The sequence below is a fragment of the Gopherus flavomarginatus genome, chromosome 6 (genome assembly GCF_025201925.1).
Source record: "Gopherus flavomarginatus isolate rGopFla2 chromosome 6, rGopFla2.mat.asm, whole genome shotgun sequence".
In the NCBI taxonomy this organism is placed as follows: Eukaryota; Metazoa; Chordata; order Testudines; family Testudinidae; genus Gopherus; species Gopherus flavomarginatus.
The window spans coordinates 136,933,585-136,957,404 of NC_066622.1; the positions used below are offsets into that span (position 1 = coordinate 136,933,585).

Sequence of the window (23,820 nt, forward strand, 5' to 3'; positions counted from 1 at the left end):
GCAAGTGTGAAAAATCGGAAGAGGGGGTGGGGGGTAATAGGAGCCCATATAAAAAAAAAGCCCCAGATATCAGGATTGTCCCTATAAAATCAGGACATCCGGTCACCCTAGCTGAAGCCCCTGTGCTGAGGGTTGACCGTAGCAGTCTCTAAAAACAGCCCCTTGCAGTCCCACAGCTCCCCACCTGTCACCTCTGCTCTCTAGGTTTGGCCCCCGTCACCTCTGCTCTCTAGATTTGCTGGATGGGCTTGTTTCAGGCCGGAAGCCCAAGGGGAGGTTGGCAGCTGCAGTCGGAGGGAAAGTGGCTTTCCAGCCCTGTGTTCGGTCAGGAGTCCCCCTGTGATGCAGCTCAGTGTGTTAACAAGCCATGACCCCATCAGGCAGCCTCCCCTGGGGACCAGGTCTAGATGAAACATCTGGATGCCGCGGCTTGTGCTGCAGATGTGACCCATTTTACGTAATGTATCCCGTGTTAAATGCAGAGGGGGTCGATTCATAAATTCTGGTCCGGGAGACGCTGGGATAAATCCAGAGTAAATAAATTGAAGTCAGAATTGAGCAATGCTGTGGTAAATTTGTACCAGATCAGAATCTGGGTTATGGGCGGGAGGGGGCCGCATGCGCCTCAGGCATTGGAAATATAGCTGCCCTAGCACGGATTCAAGGAAGAGTGAGTGAGAGAATGCAACACATAAGGAATAATATTCCTGGACTTCCCTGTGGAGTAAGTCTATATGTGCTTCCCTGGCACAGGCCTCACAGCTGCTTCTGACTTTTCCCATGGCGTTCAGCTGTGCTGGGCAGAAGGCTGGATGGAGAGCAGGGCCCTTTCTATCAATGAGGGGCTAGTGCAATTGAAGGTTCTGTAAACAAGAGGCATTGGACCTGCAAGGGATGGCTAGATGGCCAGCCAGGTGGGGCTGGGACAAAGATGAGGACAGTATGAGGAAAGATTAAAAAGAGACAACTAAGGGGGGATATGATAGAGGTCTACACAATCATGACTGGTGTGGAGCGTGGTGGTGAGCCCAGGCTGGAATCTGCTCGCAGCAGCGTGGGTTTCCCTTCCTCTAAAGTGACTGTGCAGGGCAGTACCACCCAGCGCACCTGTGGAGTGGCACAGAGCCCTCCCTTCCCCTGATCAGCTGAGCTCTCGGCTGGCTGCAGCAGGGCAGAGCGGTTCAGGGCAGAGATGAGGGGGAAGAGGTGGAGCGAGCTGTGAGCCGCCCAGCCGGGGAACGGGGACCCAGCGACAGCCCCTGCACGTGGGAGCTGTGCTTCTTCGCTCACTCGTTTGACTCCATCGGCAACGGCATCAGAATCCTTATCAAGGCCACATGCAGAATCAGAGTGTGCCTGGTCCTGCGGGAGCTGCTGCCCCACTGCGCCAGCTCTCTGCGCTGGCACACAGCCATTACCGAGACCTCCTTTCACAGCAGAAGGCAAAACTGGGTTAGGCTGGAAGCTGCTGGGAAAAGGGTCCTTGCAGATTCCTCCCTTTTCTCCTCTGCTGGAGTGAAAATCTACCCCACTTCCCTCCCCTGGAACAAGCACAGCACAGGCACACACACACGTACACACCCTGGGCAAGCTTTCCTCCTTCCCCCAGGTCCTGGCACTGTGCTTTACCCAGCCCCAGGGGTCAGGCTGCTGCAGGTAAGAGGGGACGGTTGGCTCCAGGCCTTCTTAGCCATGGCCTCTCTGGGGATCCGTCATGATGGAACCTTTTGTGCTATGGTCACCCATGGATTAACAGTTGGCTTGCTGAGAGATCTCCAAATGGCATTATCCATGGGGCAGCAGCACCCAACAGGGGTGTCCCCAGGGGGGTCCTGTTCTTGGCCCCCCATTATTTAACATTTGTATTAATGACCTGGAAGGAATCATGAAATCATCGCTGGTAACATTTGCAGACGACACAGGAATTGGGAGGCTAAGGTGTAATGGAGAGCACAGGTCACTGATCCAGCGATCTGGATCTCTTGGGAAACGGGGCACAAGCAGCCAATGTGTTTGGATATGGCTACATGTAGACGTATCCGGCTAGGAAGGAAGAACGCCACCGTGCACACAGGGCGGGTGGGGCTATCTTGGGAAGCAGCAACTCGTCAATTTGGAGGTTGAGGTGGAGACTCAGGAGAACCTGAGCTCTCAATGCTGTGGCCAAACATGCACAAACAGGGGGATCTTGAGAAGGAGCAGAGAGGTTATTTTTCCTCTGGATTTGGCCCTGGTGCGACTGCTGCTGGGATCCTGTTTCCAGGTCTGGTGCTCACCATTCAAGGAAGATGTCGATGAATTGGAGGGTGCAAGCCATACGGCTTCCTGCATCGGCACTTGAATTGCAGCGGCTCTGTGGATGCTGCCCATGCCGGCCCACACACGGCGATCCTGCAGTATCCAGTCGTGGCCCTACAGCCTGGTAGCTTGTCTCGATCCTTAGGAGGGGTCTCGGCACATCCCAGGGCACCAAATTAACCAGCAGGGCTGCAGCTGGGAAGCAGGCAGCAGAGCACAGAAAGGGGCTGTGGTTGGGTTTAGATGGCTCCGGGAAATTACCCAGACTGAGCTCCACCCCCAGACTTGTACTTCCCCCAGGCAGCACCTGTCCACTCCCCTCCCTCTGTGTCCATCTTTCCAGCTCCCAAGGCTGGGGGGGTGCAGGAGGAGGTGAAAAACATTTCAAAAACTTCCGCTTAAGAAATGAAACTCAGAGGATCTCACAAAACCTGGGCTCCAGGCAGCTGGCGCCCCAGCATAGGGACGGCTGCTGGGGAATTTATGATGCGAGCGATTTCTGCTCTCCACCCACACGTGCAAACGGCATCTGTCCCGCCCGTTCCCAGGCCTTTGTGCCAGCACATGTATCCTGCTGTCTGATCCCAGAATCTTATACTGCAGGGCCCCGGGCAGGGAAGACAGAATCAGGGAGTGGAGGGGGCTCGTCCAGCTCGGAGTCCTTGGAGCAGAGCTGGCTGGTTACAGAGTGGGCTGTGGGACTGAAGTAACACAAAACGGGCAGGTGTCACAGCTTGGGCGTGGGGTGGGGCGAGAAACCTGTGGTTGGGAGTTCTGGGCTCTGGCCCCCCCATGGGCCTGGGCCCCCTTAGCTTGGGGAGAGGGGAGATCAGTGATAATGTGTCTGGCCAGCGCCCCCTCCTAGCTCGCTTTCATACTAAAAGTCCCCAAATGGGGGGAAGGGGCTTTTCTGAATGCTGGTGAAAGATACCTGGAATCCCCCAGCCCCTACTGCTCTGTCTTCCCCCTCCCCTGTTGCTGAGCAGTAGATCCAGGCAGACACCTGCATGTTGGGACCTGGAAGGAGAGAACTCCCCGCCCTGGTTGGTTTCACACCGGGATAAGTCTTCATCCTCCCCCAGCTCCCCCCCGTCCCTGATCCCGTAACTAGCTGAGAGACAATCTGTGTGGTCCCAGCTTCCAGGCAAATCCAGCCAACCCAACCCAGGCTGCGAGCGCAGGAAGCACGTGCGAAGATCTCCATCCGGAGCGGCCCCATGTTGCCAGCAGCTGGCGTCCTTCCATCAGGCCGGAACCTGGATGTTGTCAGGCTGGCTGGGGACCTTCCGCGTTAGAAGAGAATAATCACTCCAGGTGGACATGGTAATGTGACAGTTTCTAAGGCATTGGCAGCAGGTCCTTCTGCCCTGTTCCTCTGGCCATACTCCGGCAGAACTCCCGGTGCTTTACCTGGGCGGCTGCTGGAGAGGAGACCTCTGGCTCTGGGCCGTTGTCACATCCACTGGGTGGGAAGCTGCGTAGAACTGGGTTCCCTCCCCAGTCATTCCCTCGGAGCAGAAGCACACTCCGGAGCATCTTGGCAAGGCAATCAAAAGACGCCCTCAAAAGCAGGGTGAGTGGCTGCCATGTGGGCCTTTGGGTCCCTTCCCTGTGCCATGTAAGCCTGACCTCAGATCCAGCCAGGAACAGTCAGACGCCAGCTTTCCAGTGGGGTTTGCAATGTATAGCACTCCAGGGACCTTTGGGGAGAGAATGCGGTTGCCTGGTGCTGCGTGAGGTCGCTGGCTCCGAAAACCAGCGCAGAATGCGCATGTGGTGACTGCTTGCAAGTGCCTGATTCCCACGTCGCAGCAGATGGCAACCGGAGTCCTGTCGATTGTGATGTCACCTGCTTAATTGCAGCTCTTGGCCTAAGTTACCTTCCTTCCCTCCTCGCGGCCGGAGCCTAGAACGTCTTGTTTGTTTCCTGACTGCTTTGGAGAGTCAGTCTGCTGTTGTGCATTACTGAAACAGCAACGGCATTTCAAAGGCAGGTGCATGCCATCTGTTCTCACTCCCCTTGGCTAGGGTTCCAGCACCCTGGAGGTCAAAATCAGATGGTTTGTGCTTTGCTTGCTGGGGCAGGGGGGTGAGTTTCCTTTATTTACTCTGCACAGGCCGGTTCATAAAAGTTCAGCTATGCAAATACCTTGCCTGTGTGGATTCCAGGTCGTTTGGGCAGGCAATTGTGCACCTCAGTTGTACACACTGTCACAGTGATTGCGTGTGCAGTCGGTCAGGCCAGTCATTTCGGGGACTGGAAGCTTTTTTTGGAAGGGACTTTGTCTACCTCAGTGTATGCACAGCATCGTGCACAGTGGGCCCCCGATCCTGAGTGGGGCAGCTGGGCAGGACTGTACGATCAATATTACGTGTGCAAAATAGTAATATCTGGTGTTCCTAGCAATCTTCAGCAGCAGCTCTCAGCATGCTTTGCAAAGGAGGGTGGTATTATTATCCCAATTTTACAGATGGGGACACTGAGGCAAGGTCACCCAGCAGCCTAGTGACAGAGCTGAAGAATCCCAAACCCCCTCACAACCATTGCTGGCTTTTCCTGTAGAATGGGGACACGCTCACATCTCTGTCTAGCATTATCTGCATTGACACACAGAGAGGTTAAGTGACTCGTTTAAAGCCACACAGTGAGTCCGAGGCAGCGCTGGGGATGGATCCTTGTTCCTTGCTCTGCCGTTTGTTTAGTGTGTGGTTATTAGGGAGCAGGACCCCATGGTGCTAAGGTGGCCCAGGGCTTTTGGGTAGTTACCTGCTTTCTGCAGGCCCCTCGGGATCGGGCCCGGATGCTGTTCCCACGCGATGGCTCCTCGGGGGCCTGTGTGAAATGAGCGTTGCCCAGTCACCGTGCAGGGAGTGCCCCTGCCCGCTGTTGGGCTCGATTGTGCCCCTGGCAAGCAGCCGCAGCAGGGGGGGCGATGTGTTGGGTGGGCCACAGAGGCTGAGCCCCGCTTTCACCCCTAGCAACTTACTAACCCCTTGGAAAGCTCCTTCTGGCATGGGCCTGGGCCCTGGGAGCCCCTCATCCTTTGTCCCTTCAGTTTCGAATCGCTGCTCCTGTGTGCATTAGCCCCAGAAACAAGACACAAGCCTCTGGGTACCTGTGGGGAGATGGCACTGCCGGTGCTTTAAGGGGTGGCTGGAAAGGTTTGGCTCTTTTCCCTACAGCCGCAGTCAGGTTTCCGTGTGTCCTTCCTTTTGTGTCTGGCTCTCTAACTCCTAGACAACACTATTCCTTGATGAATTCCAGCCGTGCTCTGTACACAGCCCTCAGGCGGGCTCTCCGGGGACACATTTCTTCTCCTTCCAGCAGTGGAAGGACACCGGTGTCATAAGTGTGATTTGTTGTAGCAGGACCCAGACACTAATGGCTCCTGAATCTAAAGAGGGATTTTAATTAGTGGAGAAAACTTTCCAACAGGAGACTGAAAGCAATTAGGGCCTTTCACTTTCCACAAGACCTTCCCCCTCAATTATTTCGTTTGTCCTCTTCGCTTGTTAGCTGAGCTGTTTAAATAACAATACTTGGTGTGCACATTCAAAGTGCTTTACAAACACTGGCTAATCTTCACCCCTGGGGCTGCTTTCAGGTTCTTCAAATGAAAAGGGGCTTTTTTAGGGTGGGAAAAAAGATCCACCTTTTTAAGAACAAAATTGGCAAAATAAAATAAAATAAATAAATGGTGTCACATTTGTATGACAGTGTTTGTTTCCCCCAAACCAGGGCTTTGGTCAATGGAGATGGAATGTTTGGGAGGATGTTTTCAGTAATTTGGGGGGCGGGAAGTGGATAAATGTCACCCACAAAACTTAAAATTGGCTCATTCAAACACTTCCAAATGGAGACAGTTTTTAAGTTGTTCAGTGAACGGGTTTCCAGCCGGCTCTGGCCCAGCCCCTTTCCTGGGCTGGGTAAGGACCCCACGGTTCCTCTTCGTAAACCAGGGCAAAGAGAAGGTGACTTGGCAAAGGCTGCAGAGGGGAGCTGTGGCAGAGCCAAGATAAGGAGCTGGGCGTTCCCGGCAGTTAGTCCTTCACCACTACACTAAATCCCTTCCTAGGCCATTGGCTTTTGTTTTAATTTTTCCCGCCGTGCTGTGAACCTAGTGACCGCACGCGTGTGAAATGTCACAGGAAAACATTCACTGCTTTGCCCAGCAGCATGTGCTTCCTGCGTCTCGCTCTGCTGTGAAATACAACAGATCGGCCCGGCTCGCCGCAGCAAGGTGTAGGGATTCCCGAGCCACCGTCTGACTGGAAACGGGCCCCTTTTCGGGCCCACCAGGCCCAGTCTCCTGGCTTAAAACCTGCACGATATTGCAGACTCTAGCTGGATCCGTCTCCAGCTCATGAGCGGGGAGGTGTTGGGAAAGCCCTGGAAATCACACTGAGGCCTTGTCCCCGGACCGAAGAGGCGCCAGTTTAATTAACAGACACAAACATTCATATTGCTAGCCCAGTGCAACCGCCTGTGTGGCGACCATTTCAGGCAGGTCAGGGAGGCTCAGCCGAACTCAATCGCCTCTATTGCATCGGGCTGGCGGCCGCGGAACTAACCAGCTTTAAAGTTAGTTAAACCAGTGCCTCATACGGGCCTAGTTTATCCCCTCTCCTGCGTGGGAACAGCGATAACGCTGTTGTTAAAGCACTCCGGGTGTAGTTACACCGACTGTTACAGCCGTACGGCTCCTGTGGCTGTACACCAGGCCGGCGGTGCAGAGCTCCGTCTCCCTGCGGTGTTTGTGTCACAGTCGCTTCCCCCGCCGTGGCCCGGCAGCCAGAGGAGGCTTTCCCACTTCTGCTTACGAAATCCCAGCCGGCCTTGGCCCCCCAAGGGAAGCAGCAAGCCGCCTGCCAGCCCCCACTTCCCGTCCATCTGCCTGTCTCTCCCTGCCCCTGGGCGTGAGCCAGGCTGGCAGCCCTAAGGAGAACTGAACGTACCATGGTCATGGGCAGCCCTGCCAGCTGGTGCCGCTTGGAAAGGTGCCTCCTCCCCGCCAGGATCCCCTCCCCCATGTGGGCACTTGGTGCAAACCGACGTAGGGAGGTCCTGTAATGCACTAAAGCCAGGGGGCAAGGGATATGTTCTGAGCAGGGACTCGCTTGGGCTCGCTGTGGGCCCATCTGCTGCCTCAGTTTCCCTCTAGGCTCCAAAGTCTCCCTAGTCATTTTTCAGGGCTTCCCCTGGCTTACAGCCTGATCTGCAGCCTGCCTTGCCTTCCCTCCAGCCACACGACTCCTCAGTGGTCCTCCAAGCTGGGGCTTTTTACCCAGCAGGGCCTGCTCCCTGCATGGCTCTCCCTCTCTCCCTGACCTCAGGCCTTCACTGCATATTGGGACCCACCTCTCCACCGACCCCCACCTCCGGGATAGAGGAGCAGCAGCTCTGTGTCACCGTGCAGTCTGTTGGGCAAAGTCTGGGGGGGAGCCTGCGTCCCCTGCACCAGCACCTTCCCCACCCAACTCCACAGCTGCAGGAGTTTGCTGTTCCCGTCTGGCCATAAAGCACAGATTCACGTTTCTTATGGACTCTCTTGAGCCCAGGCAAAGGTCCAGATACAAGCTGTGCAGGCCAGGGGAGTGACAGCTGAGTGCCTGGTACATGCAGCGCTTAGAGAGAGGTGAGAGAGCGGGGTTCCCTGGAGCTGGGGGACCTCATACAGCAGCCTTACAAAGAGCAAGTGCTGCATCAAAGGGACCAGCATGGACAGCTGGTGTGCGGCTCGCGGCCTCCAAAGCTGGCTCCGGGGAAGCAGCCTTGTCCTTCAGCTCCTAATAAATGCAGCCCGGCAGCAGCAATCACATCTGCCTGCGTGTGCCCCGGCGCGGCTACAGAAGGGCATCGGTTCCTCTGCCTGGACTCATCCAGACATTTGGTTTCCTTTTCCCACCCTGTCCGTGGAGATCAGCTGGGGGATCTCTCAGGGTCCCTTCCAGCCCTGCCTTTGTGTGAGTCTGGGAGATGGCTCCCAAACCCACGCTGCTGCCTACGCGTCCTGATGCTGACCGCTGTCCGCAGCTCCTGGTCTGCTTTGCCTGTCTACAGGAATGACAATTCCAGTGCAGTTTAGTTCTGGGCAGCCACCAGATCCCCAGCTCCATCCCCTTCTGGAGGTGCAAGGGTCTCCCTGTTGTGCACGGCCAAATCCTGAATCCTTCTCTCCCCTTTGAAATCTCACAGTAGCACCCAGGAACCTCTGGCATGGGCCTGGGAAAACGTCCACTCAAATAGATCTGCGGATGCGAGGAGTGGATTTCCTTGCTAATGCCAGTGAAGTTATCCCCGCTCCTGTCTCATGCAGGTGCATTAGAGATGCAGTTCACCCCTTTGGGGGCTAGTCCCAGAGACCTAGATCCCTCTGGGCTGAAGTGGGACCTAGGCCTTCTTGTAGGGGCAAATTTCACCCTAGATGAGCTGAGCCAACTCCCCAAGTGTCCTGTTCTAACACTGCCCTGTGCTTCTCCCCCCACAGAGTTATCCAATGTCCGGCACTTCAGCAGCCGCGCCCTGAACTACACCACCCTGCTGCTGGAGGATGAGAAGGGGATCCTCTACGTGGGAGCGCGAGGGGCCATATTCTCCTTAAACTCCAGCAACATTGCCGACGGCTCCCAGAGGGAGGTGAGCAACACCCCATCTGGGCTTGGCTCTCTTTGCAGCAGTTCTGGCTGAGGTTCCTGAATGGCCAGTTGATCGCTTTGGGTGCTGAGTGTCAGGCGTCTGCAGCTGGGCAAAACCAAGTCACTGGTCACTTGAAATCTTGGCCTTGGCTCCTACCTGCTTTTTTTTTTTAATGACATATAGGGGTCAGATTAGTGCGGGGGGAGGGCAAGGTGGTGGTACTCTTCTAAGCTCCACCCACAAAAATAAACCCCACCCACAAAAATAGGCTCCACCCATGTGTCCCCCCAAAATGAAGCCTGGCTCCCAGGAGAATGTGCGGATCAGTGACCTCCCCTCTGCTTTCTCCCACAAGCAGTGACAGATTTAACCAGGCTGATGTTTGAGTTGGTGTCCTGGGTGTCTGAGCTAACCCCTGGCAGAGCTGAAGGAGGCAGTTTTCACCTCTTCTTGCGATTGCCCCAGGCTCTCTGCCTCAGTGACACTTGTCATGTTTTCGAGATTGTCTTCCTCAGGAGGAAGCTAACGACTTCTTAGTTTGTAATACAAGCTGAGATTCTGGAGGGCAATCAACAGCTCCAGCTGGATGCTCGTTAGGGCTGGGTGAGAGATGGTTTTCTAATCCCAGGAGGATTTTCAACAGTATGAAAAATGCTCCTGTCCCAGATTGTGGAAAAAAAGTCAAAATGTCAAAAATGTTCAAGAACCAAAGATCCACTGTCCACGTCAGTCCAAATGTAACGTTTTGACCCTTTTCGCCTCCCTCCTCCCTTTTTTGTGTGTGTAAATTTACAGACATTTCTGAACTCAAAGTAATTTTGACAACAATTGGAAACGTTCCGGTGCGACAGTGTCTGGCCTCTTTGACCAAGGGGTTCCATGTATGGTGTTTCATTGATCCTGACCTAGTTTCGTAAACAGTTTCGGTTTCGATAAATGGCTTTTTTTGAGGGGGGAAAACAGCTGTTCGTCAGAGAGTTCCCAGCCTGGCAGCACAGCGAACCGGGCGCATACTGTCTGTTTCTGAAGCCTGGACTTAAAGGGGAGAAATGGGCCAGGTTCCCCTAGCGGTTCCCAAAGCGCCCTGTGTTGCTGCCCAGATGATTGGGGTGACGACCGTTGCTCACAGCACCTGCCCTCTCTCTGGGGCAGGAACAAGAGCTTTGCATGCTAGTGGACAGCTCGAGGCTGACAGCCGCAGAGGGGACGCCCTCTATAGGCACAGCAGCAGCAGTGCATGCTGCTCCACTCGCACCCCCAGGGCCAGGCAGCCGAAGGGGGGATGTTCCTTGGCAGAGCAGGCAAAATTGACTCTCAGGTCCATGAGAGAGGAAGGGTGGATGGGCATGCAGCTAAAGCACAGGACTGGGACCCAGGAGATTGAGGTTCGTTTCCCAGCTGTGCCTCAGGATCCCCATGTGACCTTGGGCAAGTCACTTCTGTGCCTCAGTTTCCCATCTGCAAAATGGGGCTAGTAATCCTTCCCTTGTTTGCCTGGCTGTGTCTATGGTAAGCTCTTCAGGACAGGGCAGGGACCTTCTCTTGTTATGTACAGCACCTTGCACCCGGGGGCCCAGATCTTGGCTGGCGCTGCTGTGATTCCAGTCATTAGTGTCAACAACCAGGCTCCGTCATCTCTCAGTTGTCTACCTAAGCCAAGCTAGTTCTTGGTACCAAGTGAGTTTGCCCCCAGCATCCCCCTCTGCCTGAGCAGGGTGCAGTTTGCTGCTCCTGTGCCCACGTGGGGCCGGTCCATCACCTCACGGCATACAGGGCCATTTCGGGTACCAGTAGCTGCACTGGAGCCTTGACTTGCAGCGCTCCTGCGTGTTGGGGTTGGTCCATCTATCCTCCCAGCTGACGCCCCCAAGTGCTTCTCCCTCAGAGTCTCAGCTGCTTTACCTCCTTCCTTTGGGGTGCATGCCAGGCCCCCCGGCAATGCCGGCTGCTGTCCGCTGAGCAAGCCGGGCTTGGGAGAACACCCGTCCTGCAAATCCCACCCTGGCCCTGGCACCCAGCAGCTGAAACCCAACCAAACCCATGGTGCTGTAAAGCCCAGCACGGTCTGAGGTCACAGGCATTAAGGCAAGAAGGGGCCCCCCGGTAACCTGCTGCAGAGCCCAGGCTGTTCTCCCACACCCAGCAGGGAGCCTAGGAAAGTGGAGTAGGCCAAAGACCAGGCTGTTTGCCCCAGGGGGGACTGGGGGCGGGGTGTCCTCAGCCGCCAGCCCTCCCTTGTGGACTCTGCTGTTCCCCAACCCCAGCGCGGCCGCGTGGAGGAAGCCCTGCGAGCTGCGCTGCCTTGCCAGGCTCTCCGCTAGCCCCACTGCCGGCTGTTCATCCTCCCCGGCGGCTTCTTACGGCTGAGGCGGACGGGGATCGTGGAGCACTGGTTCGCTGCGCAGCGGAAGAGCCCTTTGCCTTCATCTGAGCCGCGGGCAGTGCCCCCAGCCAGCAGCATCCGTGCCCGTCTCGCAGAACCCCTTACCCCAAACCCCACGTGGTCAAACACATCTGGCACCCAGCTCCTCCCCAGATGTGACCTTTAACCCCCAGGCCCACTGCCCCCCCATGCCATGCTTCTGGGCTGCCATTGCAAACACGCTCCATTGAAGTCCATGCAGCCTCCAGCTGCTAGCTCCCCTGCGCCGCCCTATGGCCAGTTCAGTGTCTCCCCAAAGCTGGAGGCCTCACCTCGTTCCGGGTTCTTCTCTGCCTGTCTGTCTCACGCCCTTCAGTCCAGTGTCCCCTTCCTCGCTGCCCCAAACGCCAGCACCCTCCCCCAAGCTGTGACCTCTGTAACCCACTCGCGGGTGCTCCTGCTTCTCCCCTCCCCTGCCAGCCCATCCCAAATGCTGCCACTAAAGTCCTTCCCCCCCCAATGCTGGGACACCCCCCTCCCCGGATCCCCCGGCCACCTCCTCCTGCAGGAATTTGGCACCTGCCAAGCGCCCCTGTCTCCCTTCCCTCCAACTCCGCAGCCACTGCTGGGTGCCTGGGACAACTGGAACCCCCCAGGGTGCTGGCTCGATGGGATGAACTGGGCTGGCACATCCTATCCCACTCCTCTCTGCCTAGGGTCTTCTGCAGTGCCAGCCCAGATGCTCTGATGAGGGACGCTGTCAGAATGGGCATGCAGGACAGGCAGTAACCGGCAGCTAAGGACACGCGCCCGCAGGCTGTTGGGAGATCAGACCATTGCAGAGTAGAGTTAAGGTTTTCCAGCCATTAAGTCCTTCCAGATCCTGTTGTCCTGGGGACACACAGTCTTTTGTGTCCCGATTTTAAGATCCTCCCGGCTGACAGGCACAGCGGATGCAATTTCGCAGCCTGACAAATAGGCTGGTGATGAATGTTGTCTCTGTGCCAGCCTCCGCGGAGCTGTTCTCCCCCGCGAGGGGCCAGTCCATCCGGAGGTCTCACTGACAGCAATGCTGTCTCTGCCAGCCCCACTGCATGGGCAGGACGGTGTCGCCGGGTGGTGGAGGGGCATTTTTGCTTCCCGTCCCTGTCTCTCTGAGCCTTTCCCATGAGGGGACCCCTGGGCTTTTGTCACGACGGCAGCAGCGTCCCAGTTGTGCAATGGTTTTATTATGTGTATTACGGTGGCACGGCGAGGCCCCGGTGTGCCAGGTACTGCACAGACAGAGGGACTGTCCCCTGCCTCAGGGAGCTTTGAAATAGGTAGGACGGAGCCCAGGCAGCAGACAAGAAGGATTGTGACCCCGATTGCATGGCGACATTAAGTGGGTCTCCCGGGGCAGCGGAGAGAGGGTCTAAGGTGCCAGTCGCAGCCCCTTCAGGCCCTACGTCACTCAAAGCTTGAGGGCGGGGGAGAGCAGCTTCAGGTATTGACGCAAGGATCCTTCGCCAGCGGAGAATTCGGCACTGCGGAGCCCTTCCCTCCCTGTCCCTGTCTGGCCCAGGAGGTGGTGGGTTTGGGTACTACGGCTTCATATGGGTGGGCAGTGCCCCCTCGTGGGGTGGATTCTCCAGGGCATTAGCTGGTGGTTTAAGCTCCTTCCGGTTCTGTTCAATGTCGTCATCATTGATTTAGATAACGGCGCAGAGTGTCCATTCATACAGTGTGTGGACGATACCAAGCTGGGAGGGGTTGCAAGTGCTTCGGAGGATAGGATTAAAATCCAAACTGATCCGGACAAACTGGAGAAATGGTCTGAAGTAAATAGGATGAAATTCAATAGGGAGAAATGCAAAGTGCTCCACTTAGGAAGGAACAATCCGTTGCACACGTACAGAATGGGAAACGATGGCCTAGGAAGCAGTACTGTGGAAAGGGATCTGGGAGTCATAGTGGATCATAAGCTAAATATGAGTGAACAGTGTAACGCTGTTGCAAAGGCAGACATCGATCTGGGATGTATTAGCAGGAGTGTTGTAAGCAAGACATGAGAAGTAATTGTTCCGCTCTACCCTGCGCTGTTTGAGCCTCAACTGGAGTATTGTGTCCAGTTCTGGGTACCACATTTCAGGAAGGATGTGGACAAACTGGAGAAAGTCCAGAGAAGAGCATTATGATTAAAAGTCTAGAAAACATGACCCATGAGGGAAGATTGAAAGAATTGGGTTTGTTTAGTCTGGAGAAGAGAAGACTGAGAGGGGACATGAGAACAGTTTTTGGGTACATAAAAGGTTGTTATAAGGAGGAGGGAGAAAAATTGTTCTCGTTAACCTCTGAGGATAGGGCAAGAAGCAAGGGGCTTAAATTGCATCAAGGGCAGTTTAGGTTGGATTTTAAGAAAAGCTTCCTAACTCTCAGGGTGGTTGAGCACTGGAATAAATTGCCCAGGGAGGTTGTGGAATCTCCATCATTGGAGATTTTTAAGAGCAGGTTGGACAAACACCTGTCAGGGATGGTCTAGCTCAGGGGTCAGCAACCTTTCAGAAGTGCTGTGCCAAGTCTTCATTTATTCACTCTAATTTAAAGTTTCGCGTGCCAGTAATGCATTCTGACGTTTTTGGAAAGTCTTTTTCTATAAGTCTATAATATAGAACTAAACTATTGTTGTATGTAAAGTAAATAAGGTTTTTAAAATGTTTAAGAAGCTTCATTTCAAATTAAATTAAAATGCAGAGCCCCCCTGGACCGGTGGCCAGGACCCGGGCAGTGTGAGAGGCACTGAAAATCAGCTCGCGTGCCGCAAGTTGCCTGCCCCTGGTCTAGCTAATACTTAGTCCTGTCTCAGTGCAAGGGCCTGGACACGATGATCCCTCGAGGTCCCGTCCAGTCCTGCGATTCTCTAAGTGGGACCAAGTGAACTCGTCAGTCTGGACCATCTGCCCCTGTGCTTTGGGCGGGGAACTCAAAGCACTAAAACCCCAGTCTGTGAGAGGCATTGTCCAGCTGAGCTGGGTGCTGCTGCTGCTCAGCAGGCCCTCGCCTGGGATTAATAGCAGCCAGTCAAGAAACGTGGAAAGCAAATGGACCCAGGCATGGGGCTGTTCCTGTGCCATTAGCGTTTACCAGCCGAGCCGGCTCTTTAGGAGCTTCAATGACATCTCTCCGGGGCGTCGCGGGGCAGCTATCGTCTCCACAGCCGGGAGGCGCCAGTGAGTAACAACCCCTTTTCCCTTCACAGATCCGGTGGGAGGCGTCTCTGGAGAAGCAGATCGACTGCCTCCAGAAGGGCAAGAACAACAAGGTATTTGTGGCCGGGTCTCTGCACGTGCGGGGGGGGTTGAGGGGGCGGGGGGCCTCCGAGCGCTGGAGTCAGGCCCCCGTGTGATGCTCTTTCTTCCTCTCTGCAGACCGAGTGCTTCAACCACATCCGGCTCGTGCAGAGGCTGAATGACACCCACCTGTATGCCTGCGGCACCTACGCCTTCCACCCGCTGTGCGCGGCCATCGTGAGTGCGAGCACGGGGGCCGGGGGCGGAATTCACGAGGAGGGAGACCTCGGCTGGGTGTTGGATGTTCCCTCCATCTTTGTTCATCACTCCGTACTTCCAGCCCTGTCTCAGGCTTCTGTCGCTCCTCGCTGCTTTCCCTCCTGGCTGCCAGTATCTTCCTGGCAACAAGTTGCCACCAGCAGAAGAGAGTCCGCATGGTTGATCCATGGATCACTCAGCGGGGGACGCGGGGCATTGTTAGCCAGCAGGGAGCTCTCCACCCAGCCCGTGTTTGGAAGGGTTACGGGCCTGTCATTTTGTGGCTGGTTGAGTTTTTCTTCTCAGGGGAGCTAGTTGGATTGGTTCAAGGCCCCGACTCGTGGCTATTTTAGAAACGGGAAGATGAGCGGAACCGTTTTCAGGAAACGTAAGGGGGAAAAAAGAAATCCGGGGACATCAGTGTCTTTGTTTGAGCGTCTGCAACCCAAATCTCCCAGCCCAGGCCCCGCTGCGTGACAGTCACGAATTAAACGTGGCTTGCAAGGAATGTGGCTGGATCTTGGCCTCTACCTCAGGCTGCCCCGCCCAGGGTAGGGAGTGAAAAAGTCCATTCTGGGCTTTCTGTTCTTCACCGTAGTCACCTCCGGTCTTTGATACCCAGGAGAGGGCACATTTTAAACCAGTGTGTGGGGTCTCAGCTGAAGGTCCCTTCGCTGATGTCAGACGTTGTGGCCACGGGCGTGGCAGGGCTCTCAAATATATAAAAATAGGCAGGGCTGGGGGAAGGTTGCCTGACACTTCCCATTATAAGACCCTGTTTTCAGTTGCTTCTGACCGTGCCTGTCCAGTAGCCGCTTGGTCCGTTAGTTAGCTAGTTTAGCCGTCTGGTTGGAAGAGCCGAGCCCCGGGAACCTCCAGACTCCACCATGTTCCCCAGACCGCTGGTAATGATGGCACGTCCCGGTGGGCTGGCTTCCAGCAGTGACAGCACAGCACGCCCTGACTGGCAGGGTGGGTGGGGATGGTGGCTCTAGCGTGTGGCCTGGGGGATGAGCTAATGGGCGCTGGAGCTCTGCATCCTCAGGCTGCCAGCTCCTGTCCAGCCCGGGTTGGGCAGCAGCTGACGGCCATAACCATTTGGGGGCTCGGTGATTTGCATGGGGGCGGTGGTCTCTGCCCACTTCCCTGATCAGGCAGTGCCCACATCCCAGGACATTGCTCTGATTGTCTGCCCCTGGAGGGGGGTGCTGCCAGCTCATGGCCTGGGGAGCCTCACCTAGCAGCTGCCACTGCTGTCCCTGGTCTGTGGCCCCTGGAGCTGTGGGTGCTGGTTTCATGCCATCCTGCCCAGCCCAGCAGCTCCTCACCCCCTCACTCCCCTCTCTCTGCAGGATGCCGACAGGTTCACGCTGCCGCCCCACTTGGAGGAGGGCAAGGAGAAGTGTCCGTACGACCCCACCCGCGGCTACACTGGCCTCATCGTAGGTAGGTGGGTCCGGAGGCCGACGGGGCCGTTCGCCTGGAGTTCCCTGGGGAGGTCGCGGCTTGATCTGGCTCTGGGCTGTTGCTGGGCGAGTTGGAGCAGCCCAGGAAGGTTTTCCCCATGTCCCTCTGCCCCCACCCCTCAGGGGCTAGAGCCAGCCTCCCCTACCTCTCCTTTCACAGCCAGTCACCTTCCCACAACAGCCACCTGCCCCACGGCGGGCCAGTTCCCTTCTAACCCGAACAGTGCCCGAGCCCTACGCTGCCTGCCGTGGTGGAGCTGCATGAAGGAGAAATCCCCCGCACCTTCCGACAGGGTCTCTGCGATCAGGGCTGGGGAGCAGTGTCCACGGGCAGCGCCAGCCCTGGGCTGCTCAGCACAGCCCCACGTTACATAGCAGTCCCTAAAGTGGGTCCAGCCTGGCCATGTGGCTTCCCCTTTTCCCCCACTCCTCCCCCGGCCCTGGGGCTAAGTGAGTGGGATGCGGGTTGGGCCACAGGTGGGTTAACAACAGGAGGACCCTGACCCGTCCTTCTGCCCCGATCTTAGACGGCGGGTTGTACACGGCCACGCGGTACGAGTTCCGCAGCCTGCCCGACATCAGGCGCAACCTGCAGCAGCGGCCCCTGAAGACGGAAGAGTCCCCCATGCACTGGCTAAACGGTAAGGTCCAGCGGCCCCAGGAGAGACATGACTCTCCCCCTCCTTTGCCAGCTCTGAGTGCAGCTTCACCCCCTCCGGGCCCAACCCTGCCGTCCTCGGGCAGAATAACGCCCAGGGGACATTTAAACGGGCGGAATAGACTCTTCTGAGTTGACACCCGGGGTCTGAAGGGCATCCTGAGGTCAGAATCTTGGCTGTACATTTCATCCACAGCCCGGCATCTCCTCACTGCCCATCTGGCGTGTGGCACAATGCAGTGTGCTCTGGGGGTGGGTGCCTTGCCCACCTCCAGATCGGCAGGCGGGCGGCCCTTGGCAGGCCTGGCAGTGGGGCAGAGATGCACATGGCTCGGTGGGGCTGCAAAGTATTGGCACAAACGTGGTCAGCCAAAGGCAGCCGAAAGGGCGTTTCTGCTCTTTATGCCACGCTTTCCCCTTTGCCATGGAGAGGGCGGAAGCCGGAGCCTTCTCCGTTAGCGGAGAGCAGGGCGTAGCGGGCACCCGTCGCATGATGCACTCCTCGGAGCCTTGGCACTGATCCTAGCAAACCGCCTACGTGCCCCTTCCCTGGGAGGGCGTGACGCTGGCCATGGAGTGGGCAGCTCTCCTTTGTTCATATGGCTGAGCCCTAACCCTAACCCTTCCTCCTTCTCTTGTATGTCCCTTCAGTCTTTGCCCCCCGCCTCTTTCTGGGGGTGTCCTGGCGGTGATCACTCTCCAAACCTTTTCACACACTGGCCCCATGTTAAGTGTCAGCCTGTCCCGCTGCCCACCCTGGCGAGAACCTGCCGCTGGGAATTTAGGTCACTCCGGTGACAGGGCACCCTGAATGTCTTGCCATGTCTGGGTGGGCGGGGTGCCCTATATCACTAAGAGTTGGGGGGCTCGCTAACCAGACCAGCAGTGGGCACAGATGCCAGCTGGAGTGCTCTGGGCTGGGCAGGGGGGGATGAGACACAGCACGGATCTCAAAGCTCTTGTCAGGCCCTGCAGTAACCCTGCAGGCAGAGGGGTGAGCGGTATCATCCATCCTTATTTCGAGTGAAGGAAGCTGGGGCATCCAGAGGGAAGGGACTCAGCCAGCGGCAGAGCTGGGTGCTGATCAGATCCACCACCCGCCCAGCGGCGGGGCACGTCTGACGTCGCTCCTGTTTGCAGATGCGGAGTTCGTGGCCTCTGTGCTGGTCCGGGAGAGTGTGCGCAGCCCAGTGGGGGACGATGACAAGATCTACTACTTCTTCATGGAGCGGGCAGCGGAGGAGAGCGCCTCCTTCGACAAGAGCCAGGTGGCCAGGGTGGCCAGGGTGGCGCGGGTGTGCAAGGTAAAGAGACGCTACCGGAGCTGGGGCACGCAGCTGGGCAAAGCTTCCCAGGGAAGCCTGGAGGCTGGTGGAATGATGGGCCCTGGGTACGGCCGTTAGGCCAGGAGGGATTTCACCCTCCCAAGGGGAAGCACCCTGAGTGCTGGTGAATTCGCAGCCGCCCTTGGCACCTTGGCCAGACCAGTGTTGGACCCGGGCACCCCCTCCCCAGGTGCATGCAGGCTGGGCTGCCCCTCGCTTCTGTTGTCACCGACGGCGGCTTTTATGGCCCTCCCTCCTCCCCTGTCCACCAACCTCCCTCTGCGTCTATTTCACGCCATGCCTCTTGCAAGCTGTCGTCCCAGGGGTCCTGGTGCTGCTCTGGCTGGGCCTCTGCAGGGCCCACATCTCTGGAGAGGAGACCTCCAGCCACAGCTACAGGCGGGCAGCCCCAGATCAGTTAGTTACGCGCCGGTGTGGGCGCAAGAACAAATGGCTGTAAACTGGCTTGACATTAGGCAAAGGTTTGTAACCATCAGAGGAGTGAAGTTCTGGAACAGCCTCCCAAGGGGAGCAGTGGGGGCAAAAAACCCTAACTGGCTTCCCGACTGACCTTGATAAGTTTATGAAGGGGATGTTATGTTGAGACTGCCTACAGTGGCACGTGACCCATCTGCGACTGCTAGCAGCAGATATCTCCAATGGCCGGTGATGGGACACAAGATGGGGAGGGCTCTGAGTTGTGACTGAGAACTCTTTCCCGTGTGTCTGGCTGGTGGGTCTTGTCCACACGTTCAGGATCTATCTGATTGCCATATTTGGGATTAGGAAGGAATTTCCCCCCAGGTCAGATAAGCAGAGACTTTGGGTTATTTTTGCTGTCCTCTGTAGCGTGGGGTAGGGGTCATAAACTAGAGTAAATGGTGGATTCTCTGTCACTTGAAGTCTTTAAACCATGGCTTGAGAACTTCAGTAGCTGAGCCAGAGCTCAGGGGTCTATTACAGGAGTGGGTGGGTGAGGTTCTGTGGCCTGCAACGTGCAGGAGGTCAGACTAGATGATCACGATGGTCCCTTCTGGCCTTGAAGTCTATGAGCCCCCAGCCCTCGGTGTCGGCGTCCCGCTCCCACCACCGGACTGGCACGAACCGGGCCTGGGGCCTGGCTGCCTCTGTGGGACACAAAGGGGTTTAGCCTTCCTCAGCTGCATCCGGCACAAAGGCTGATGTGACGCGAGGGTGGGAGCTGGCCAAGTCCTCTCTGGCCAGGGCAGGCAGGAGCGGGCATGACGCTGCGGTTTGAAGCAGGAGAAGGGAGAGGCTGGTGTGCTGGACACTTCATACAGGAGCTAAATACACCAGGGTGAGGCAGGTTGAGGGGACGACATGGCCTGTCCTCAGTCCCAACTTACATCGGGGGCAGGAAGGCACGTGGCTGGGTCTCCGTTGGTTGCCCCTCGGGGATCTCGATACTCAGTCCACTCCCTCCACATGAATGGTGCGCGTCAGTGCCCGTCAGTGCCCAGTGCAACAGGGCAACTCCCCAGTAGAACTAGCAGTCGTCTGCAGGGTGTGAGGGGGCTTTGATGGCCAGGGAGGGCATAGAAGGGGCTCCTGAGAGAGCCTCCTGGGTCTGCTGCAGGATGGTGTGAACGTGAGCCGGATTCAACTCACAGCCAGCCCCGAGCCAAATCGGGTGGCTGCCGGCAATGCAGAGTAGTCCCGCCCATGAACATGCAGATGAGGATTGGTTTTGTGGCTATTCTGGGAGCCTGAGGCATGGGCCAGGACCCCGAGGTGCTAGGAGCTGTACAGACACAACAGAAGGACAAGCCCTGCCCCAGCAGTTTGCAATCAAAAAGCCAGCTGCAGTGGGGTTTACATCTGGGGACCCCCCTTCCCTGGCCCATCTGGGGCCCTGAGTAGCTGCAGGGGTGAGGGGTTTGGAAACACCCCAGTCCTGGGGGGCTCAGAGGCTGTGATGGGGCAACCCAGGCGACAGCCTCGCCCTCTTCCCTTCGCAGAGCGACCTGGGAGGGAAGAAGATCCTGCAGCGGAAATGGACGTCGTTCATGAAGGCCCGGCTGGTCTGCTACATCCCCTACTACGAGGTGCTCAAGGCCATGCACAGCGTGGACGGGGGCAGCTGGCCCAGCACCGTCTTCTACGCCACGTTCACCTTGTCGGCTCAGTGGTGAGTAGGGTCTTGCCTGGCCTGCTTTCCCCGCGGGGCCCACAGGCTCGTCCCCAGAGCAGGGGGGCCGTGGGCTGGAGCAGTTTAGCTGGGTCCCCTGGTCCCCTGCGGGCGACCCCGAGAGCTGAGAGAACGGCTGACCCCAGGCTGCAGGGGCTCCTGCCCCTGGTCGGAACAGCTGGTTCTGGCCATTCCCCTAATGGACATGTCACAGCTCCTCCCCCTTTGCATCCCGCCAGCCGTCCCCAAACCGGTCCTCTCCCACCGCGGGTTCTTCCAGAAACTCGCCCTCGGCAGTGGGCTCGGTGCTTTGTCCACTGCCGGCATCTGACCCGTTCCCCCGTCACAACCCTGCTTGGCCAGCCAGGCAGCCGGGCCGGGTCCATGTACTTTCAGCTCCCTGATCTGTGCCAAGCCAGGTCCTGCCTCTGGCTTTCTGGGCAGGCAGATCCTCCTCCTAGCACCCGCTTCTGAGAGCTGAGACTCCGCGGTCCAGCTGCCTCAGCCCTGGCACCCCCTTCCTGGAGCTCGAGCCTTCGGGCTCTCTGGGCTGCCCTGCACCCCAGCACGGAAACGTGAGAGCCGCAGTGCCCAGCCACAGACTGTGAAAACAGCATTCCCAGACCAGTCCCTCTTTCCTATAGACCACACAGGATATACGCAGCTCCAGACAACCCACTAAACCACCCGTAGGCCATCTGCTGCCTCAGTTTCCCCCCCACTCTGCAGAATTTGGATCAGCATCCTTTCAAGGGCTCTGGGCTGCCCTTCCCCTCTCCATCACTGTGTGGGTCTAAAGATTTGTTTTCGCCTTCCTGGGGAAATTCCACTGCTCCAAATCCTCCTCCTGGCCAGCCACTTGGGGAGCTCTGGTTCCCCCAGCTCAGGCAGCCTCTTTAGCATAACCATTGTCCTGTCACAGCACAGACAGTAAGGTTAACAACTTCCTCCCTTCGTTCAGCTGCTTCTTCCGGAGCAGGGGGTGGTGATAGAGATAGGGGCCCCCGATGACTGACTCACGCCCCATTGAGGCATTCACTGATACAGCAATTTCACTCAGTGAACCAGACTTCATGAGCTGTACATAGCCAGATCCCCCAAAGCGTGTCACCTCCCCCACTCTCAAGTGACGATCTACCTTAGCGCGCGCAGATCTGGGCACGCTCCGCAGCACGGGAACGGTACCTGTAGGGACCATGAGAGAAGCTGAGAGCATCATGCGGTTGCCTGGGGTGGCTCGGGGCTGTTGATGGCCCTAGTGTCACAGCTGACTTGTTCCTGGGAACGGTGCGAACAAGACACAGTGTATAAACGTGTCACTGGGAAAACCCAGTGCCCGGAGCTAAGGAGGAAGGCACAAAGCCCGGGTTACTGGGACCGCAGGGAGAGAGGTGGTGTTTTTCCTAATTTGCTGGATTATTTCCCAACCTCGGCACTCCTGCTCCACGGGGAGCTTTCTGCTTTCGCCGTCCATTCCAAACGTGTCGGGTGTTACGAATGTTTGGGCCCCTGTTTGCAATTCTTCATTTGTGTGGGGATCAGTGGGGCACAGAATCAGAATATCAAGGTTGGAAGAGACCTCAGGAGGTATCTAGTCCCACCCCCTGCTCAAAGCAGGACCAATCCCCGACTAAATCATCCCAGCCAGGGCTTTGTCAAGCCTGACCTTAAAAACCTCTAAGGAAGGAGATTCCACCACCTCCCTAGGTAACCCATTCCAGTGCTTCACCACCCTCCTAGTGAAATAGTTTATCCTAATATCCAATCTAAACCTCCCCCACTGCAACTTGAGACCATTACTCCTTGTTCTGTCATCTGCTACCACTGAGAACAGCCGAGCTCCATCCTCTCTGGAACCCCCTTTCAGGTAGTTGAAGGCTTCTATCAAATCCCTCCTCACTCTTCTCTTCTGCAGACTAAACAAGCCCAGTTCCCTCAGCCTCTCCTCATAAGTCATGTGCCCCAGCCCCCTAATCATTTTCGTTGCCCTCCACTGGACTCTCTCCAATTTGTCCACATCCTGTCTGCAGTGGGGGGCCCAAAACTGGACGCAATACTCCAGGTGTGGCCTCATCAGCGCTGAATAGAGGAGGAATAATCACTTCCCTTGATCTGCTGGCCATGCTCCTGCTAATGCAGCCCAGTATGCTGTTAGCCTTCTTGGCAACAAGGGCACACTGCTGACTCATATCCAGCTTCTCATCCACGGTAACCCCCAGGTCCTTTTCTGCAGAACTGCTGCCTAGCCACTCGGTCCCTAGTCTGTAGCAGTGCATGGGATTCTTCCGTCCTAAGTGCAGGACTCTGCACTTGTCCTTGTTGAACCTCATCATGTTTCTTTTGGCCCAATCCTCCAATTTGTCTAGGTCACTCTGGACCTATCTCTACCCTCCAGAGTATCTACCTCTCCTCCCAGCTTGGTGTCATCAGAGAAGCCCGGAGTCCGAAGGCTTCCCCGCAGAACGGTTCATTGTCGCTGCGTGCGTTATGTCACGGAGCAGGGGAGGGAGTGGAACAGTTCTGGCAGGCTTCCTATCTCCACCTTATCTGGTGGAAACGCAGCCCAGTTAAACAGGAGGAGGTTTAGCAGGAACCAGAGCTATCAAGGAGCCGGGGCGTATTTCACTTGTGCACATCTTTGTGCAGGAGGTCGGACTAGATGATCACATTGGTCCCTTTTGACCCTAGAATCTATGAGTCTGAGTCTATCTGGACCAAGCGCCAGTGGCCGTTTCCTATTGGTTATTGACATCGATGTGAATTCTAATGAATCGCTGCCTAGCTAATTAGCCGGGTCTGTCTCTAGAAGCCTGACACTGACTGTGGCTATTTATAGCACAGTGGCACAGGGAGAAGGACTGGGTGGTTTCTATAGAGAAATTCATTAATGATCACTCAGGGGGCTTGTTAACCCCCCAGGAGTGGATCAGCCTGGGGAGTGTGCAGGCAGCTGGGAAGAATCCAGGTGTGAGAGGGTTAAATTAAAGGGAAAGCGGCGATGGCACCATAGCCTAGTAGTTAGTGCAATTCCAGGCAGGGGTCCTGATCCGCTCTCCAGGGCGGTAGCCTTCCTCGCCCAGCCGGTAAGGGGGAGGGTGAAGATGAGCGGGGAGCTGCTTGAGGTGGCAGCAGCAAGCACTAATCCATCCCGCTCCTGATGAGCAGGAAACTGGAAACCACCTCCTGGGCCGGGGCTCCCCCAGGCCCGCCCCCCGCCCCCATGCCAGCTTCTCGCATTGAGCGCACCGGGCGAGGAAGGGGCAGCGGCCCAGGGCAAGCGTCTCCGGGGATCACAGGGCCACCGCGCTACGAAGCACAGAGCTGGGCGTTTACCCTTTCACCTCCCACCTCCCAGCTGTACCGTAAGCTGGGCAGAGGGTGCCGGGCCGGGGCTTAGG

General features: G+C 56.8%; 1 protein-coding gene across 7 annotated transcripts in view; it reads left to right on the plus strand.

Annotated features, from left to right (window-relative positions):
* The window catches only part of SEMA4G (semaphorin 4G), an 80,465-nt gene that overhangs the window by 39,655 nt on the left and 16,990 nt on the right, over positions 1-23,820 (plus strand). For all 7 annotated transcript variants that reach the window (XM_050958011.1, XM_050958012.1, XM_050958015.1 and 4 more), the window contains exons 3-9: positions 8,787-8,935; positions 14,536-14,598; positions 14,705-14,803; positions 16,177-16,270; positions 16,818-16,931; positions 18,089-18,252; positions 20,253-20,422. In XM_050958011.1, the coding sequence (XP_050813968.1) occupies positions 8,787-8,935; positions 14,536-14,598; positions 14,705-14,803; positions 16,177-16,270; positions 16,818-16,931; positions 18,089-18,252; positions 20,253-20,422 (853 nt within the window). The remainder of the gene's footprint in view (positions 1-8,786; positions 8,936-14,535; positions 14,599-14,704; positions 14,804-16,176; positions 16,271-16,817; positions 16,932-18,088; positions 18,253-20,252; positions 20,423-23,820) is intronic.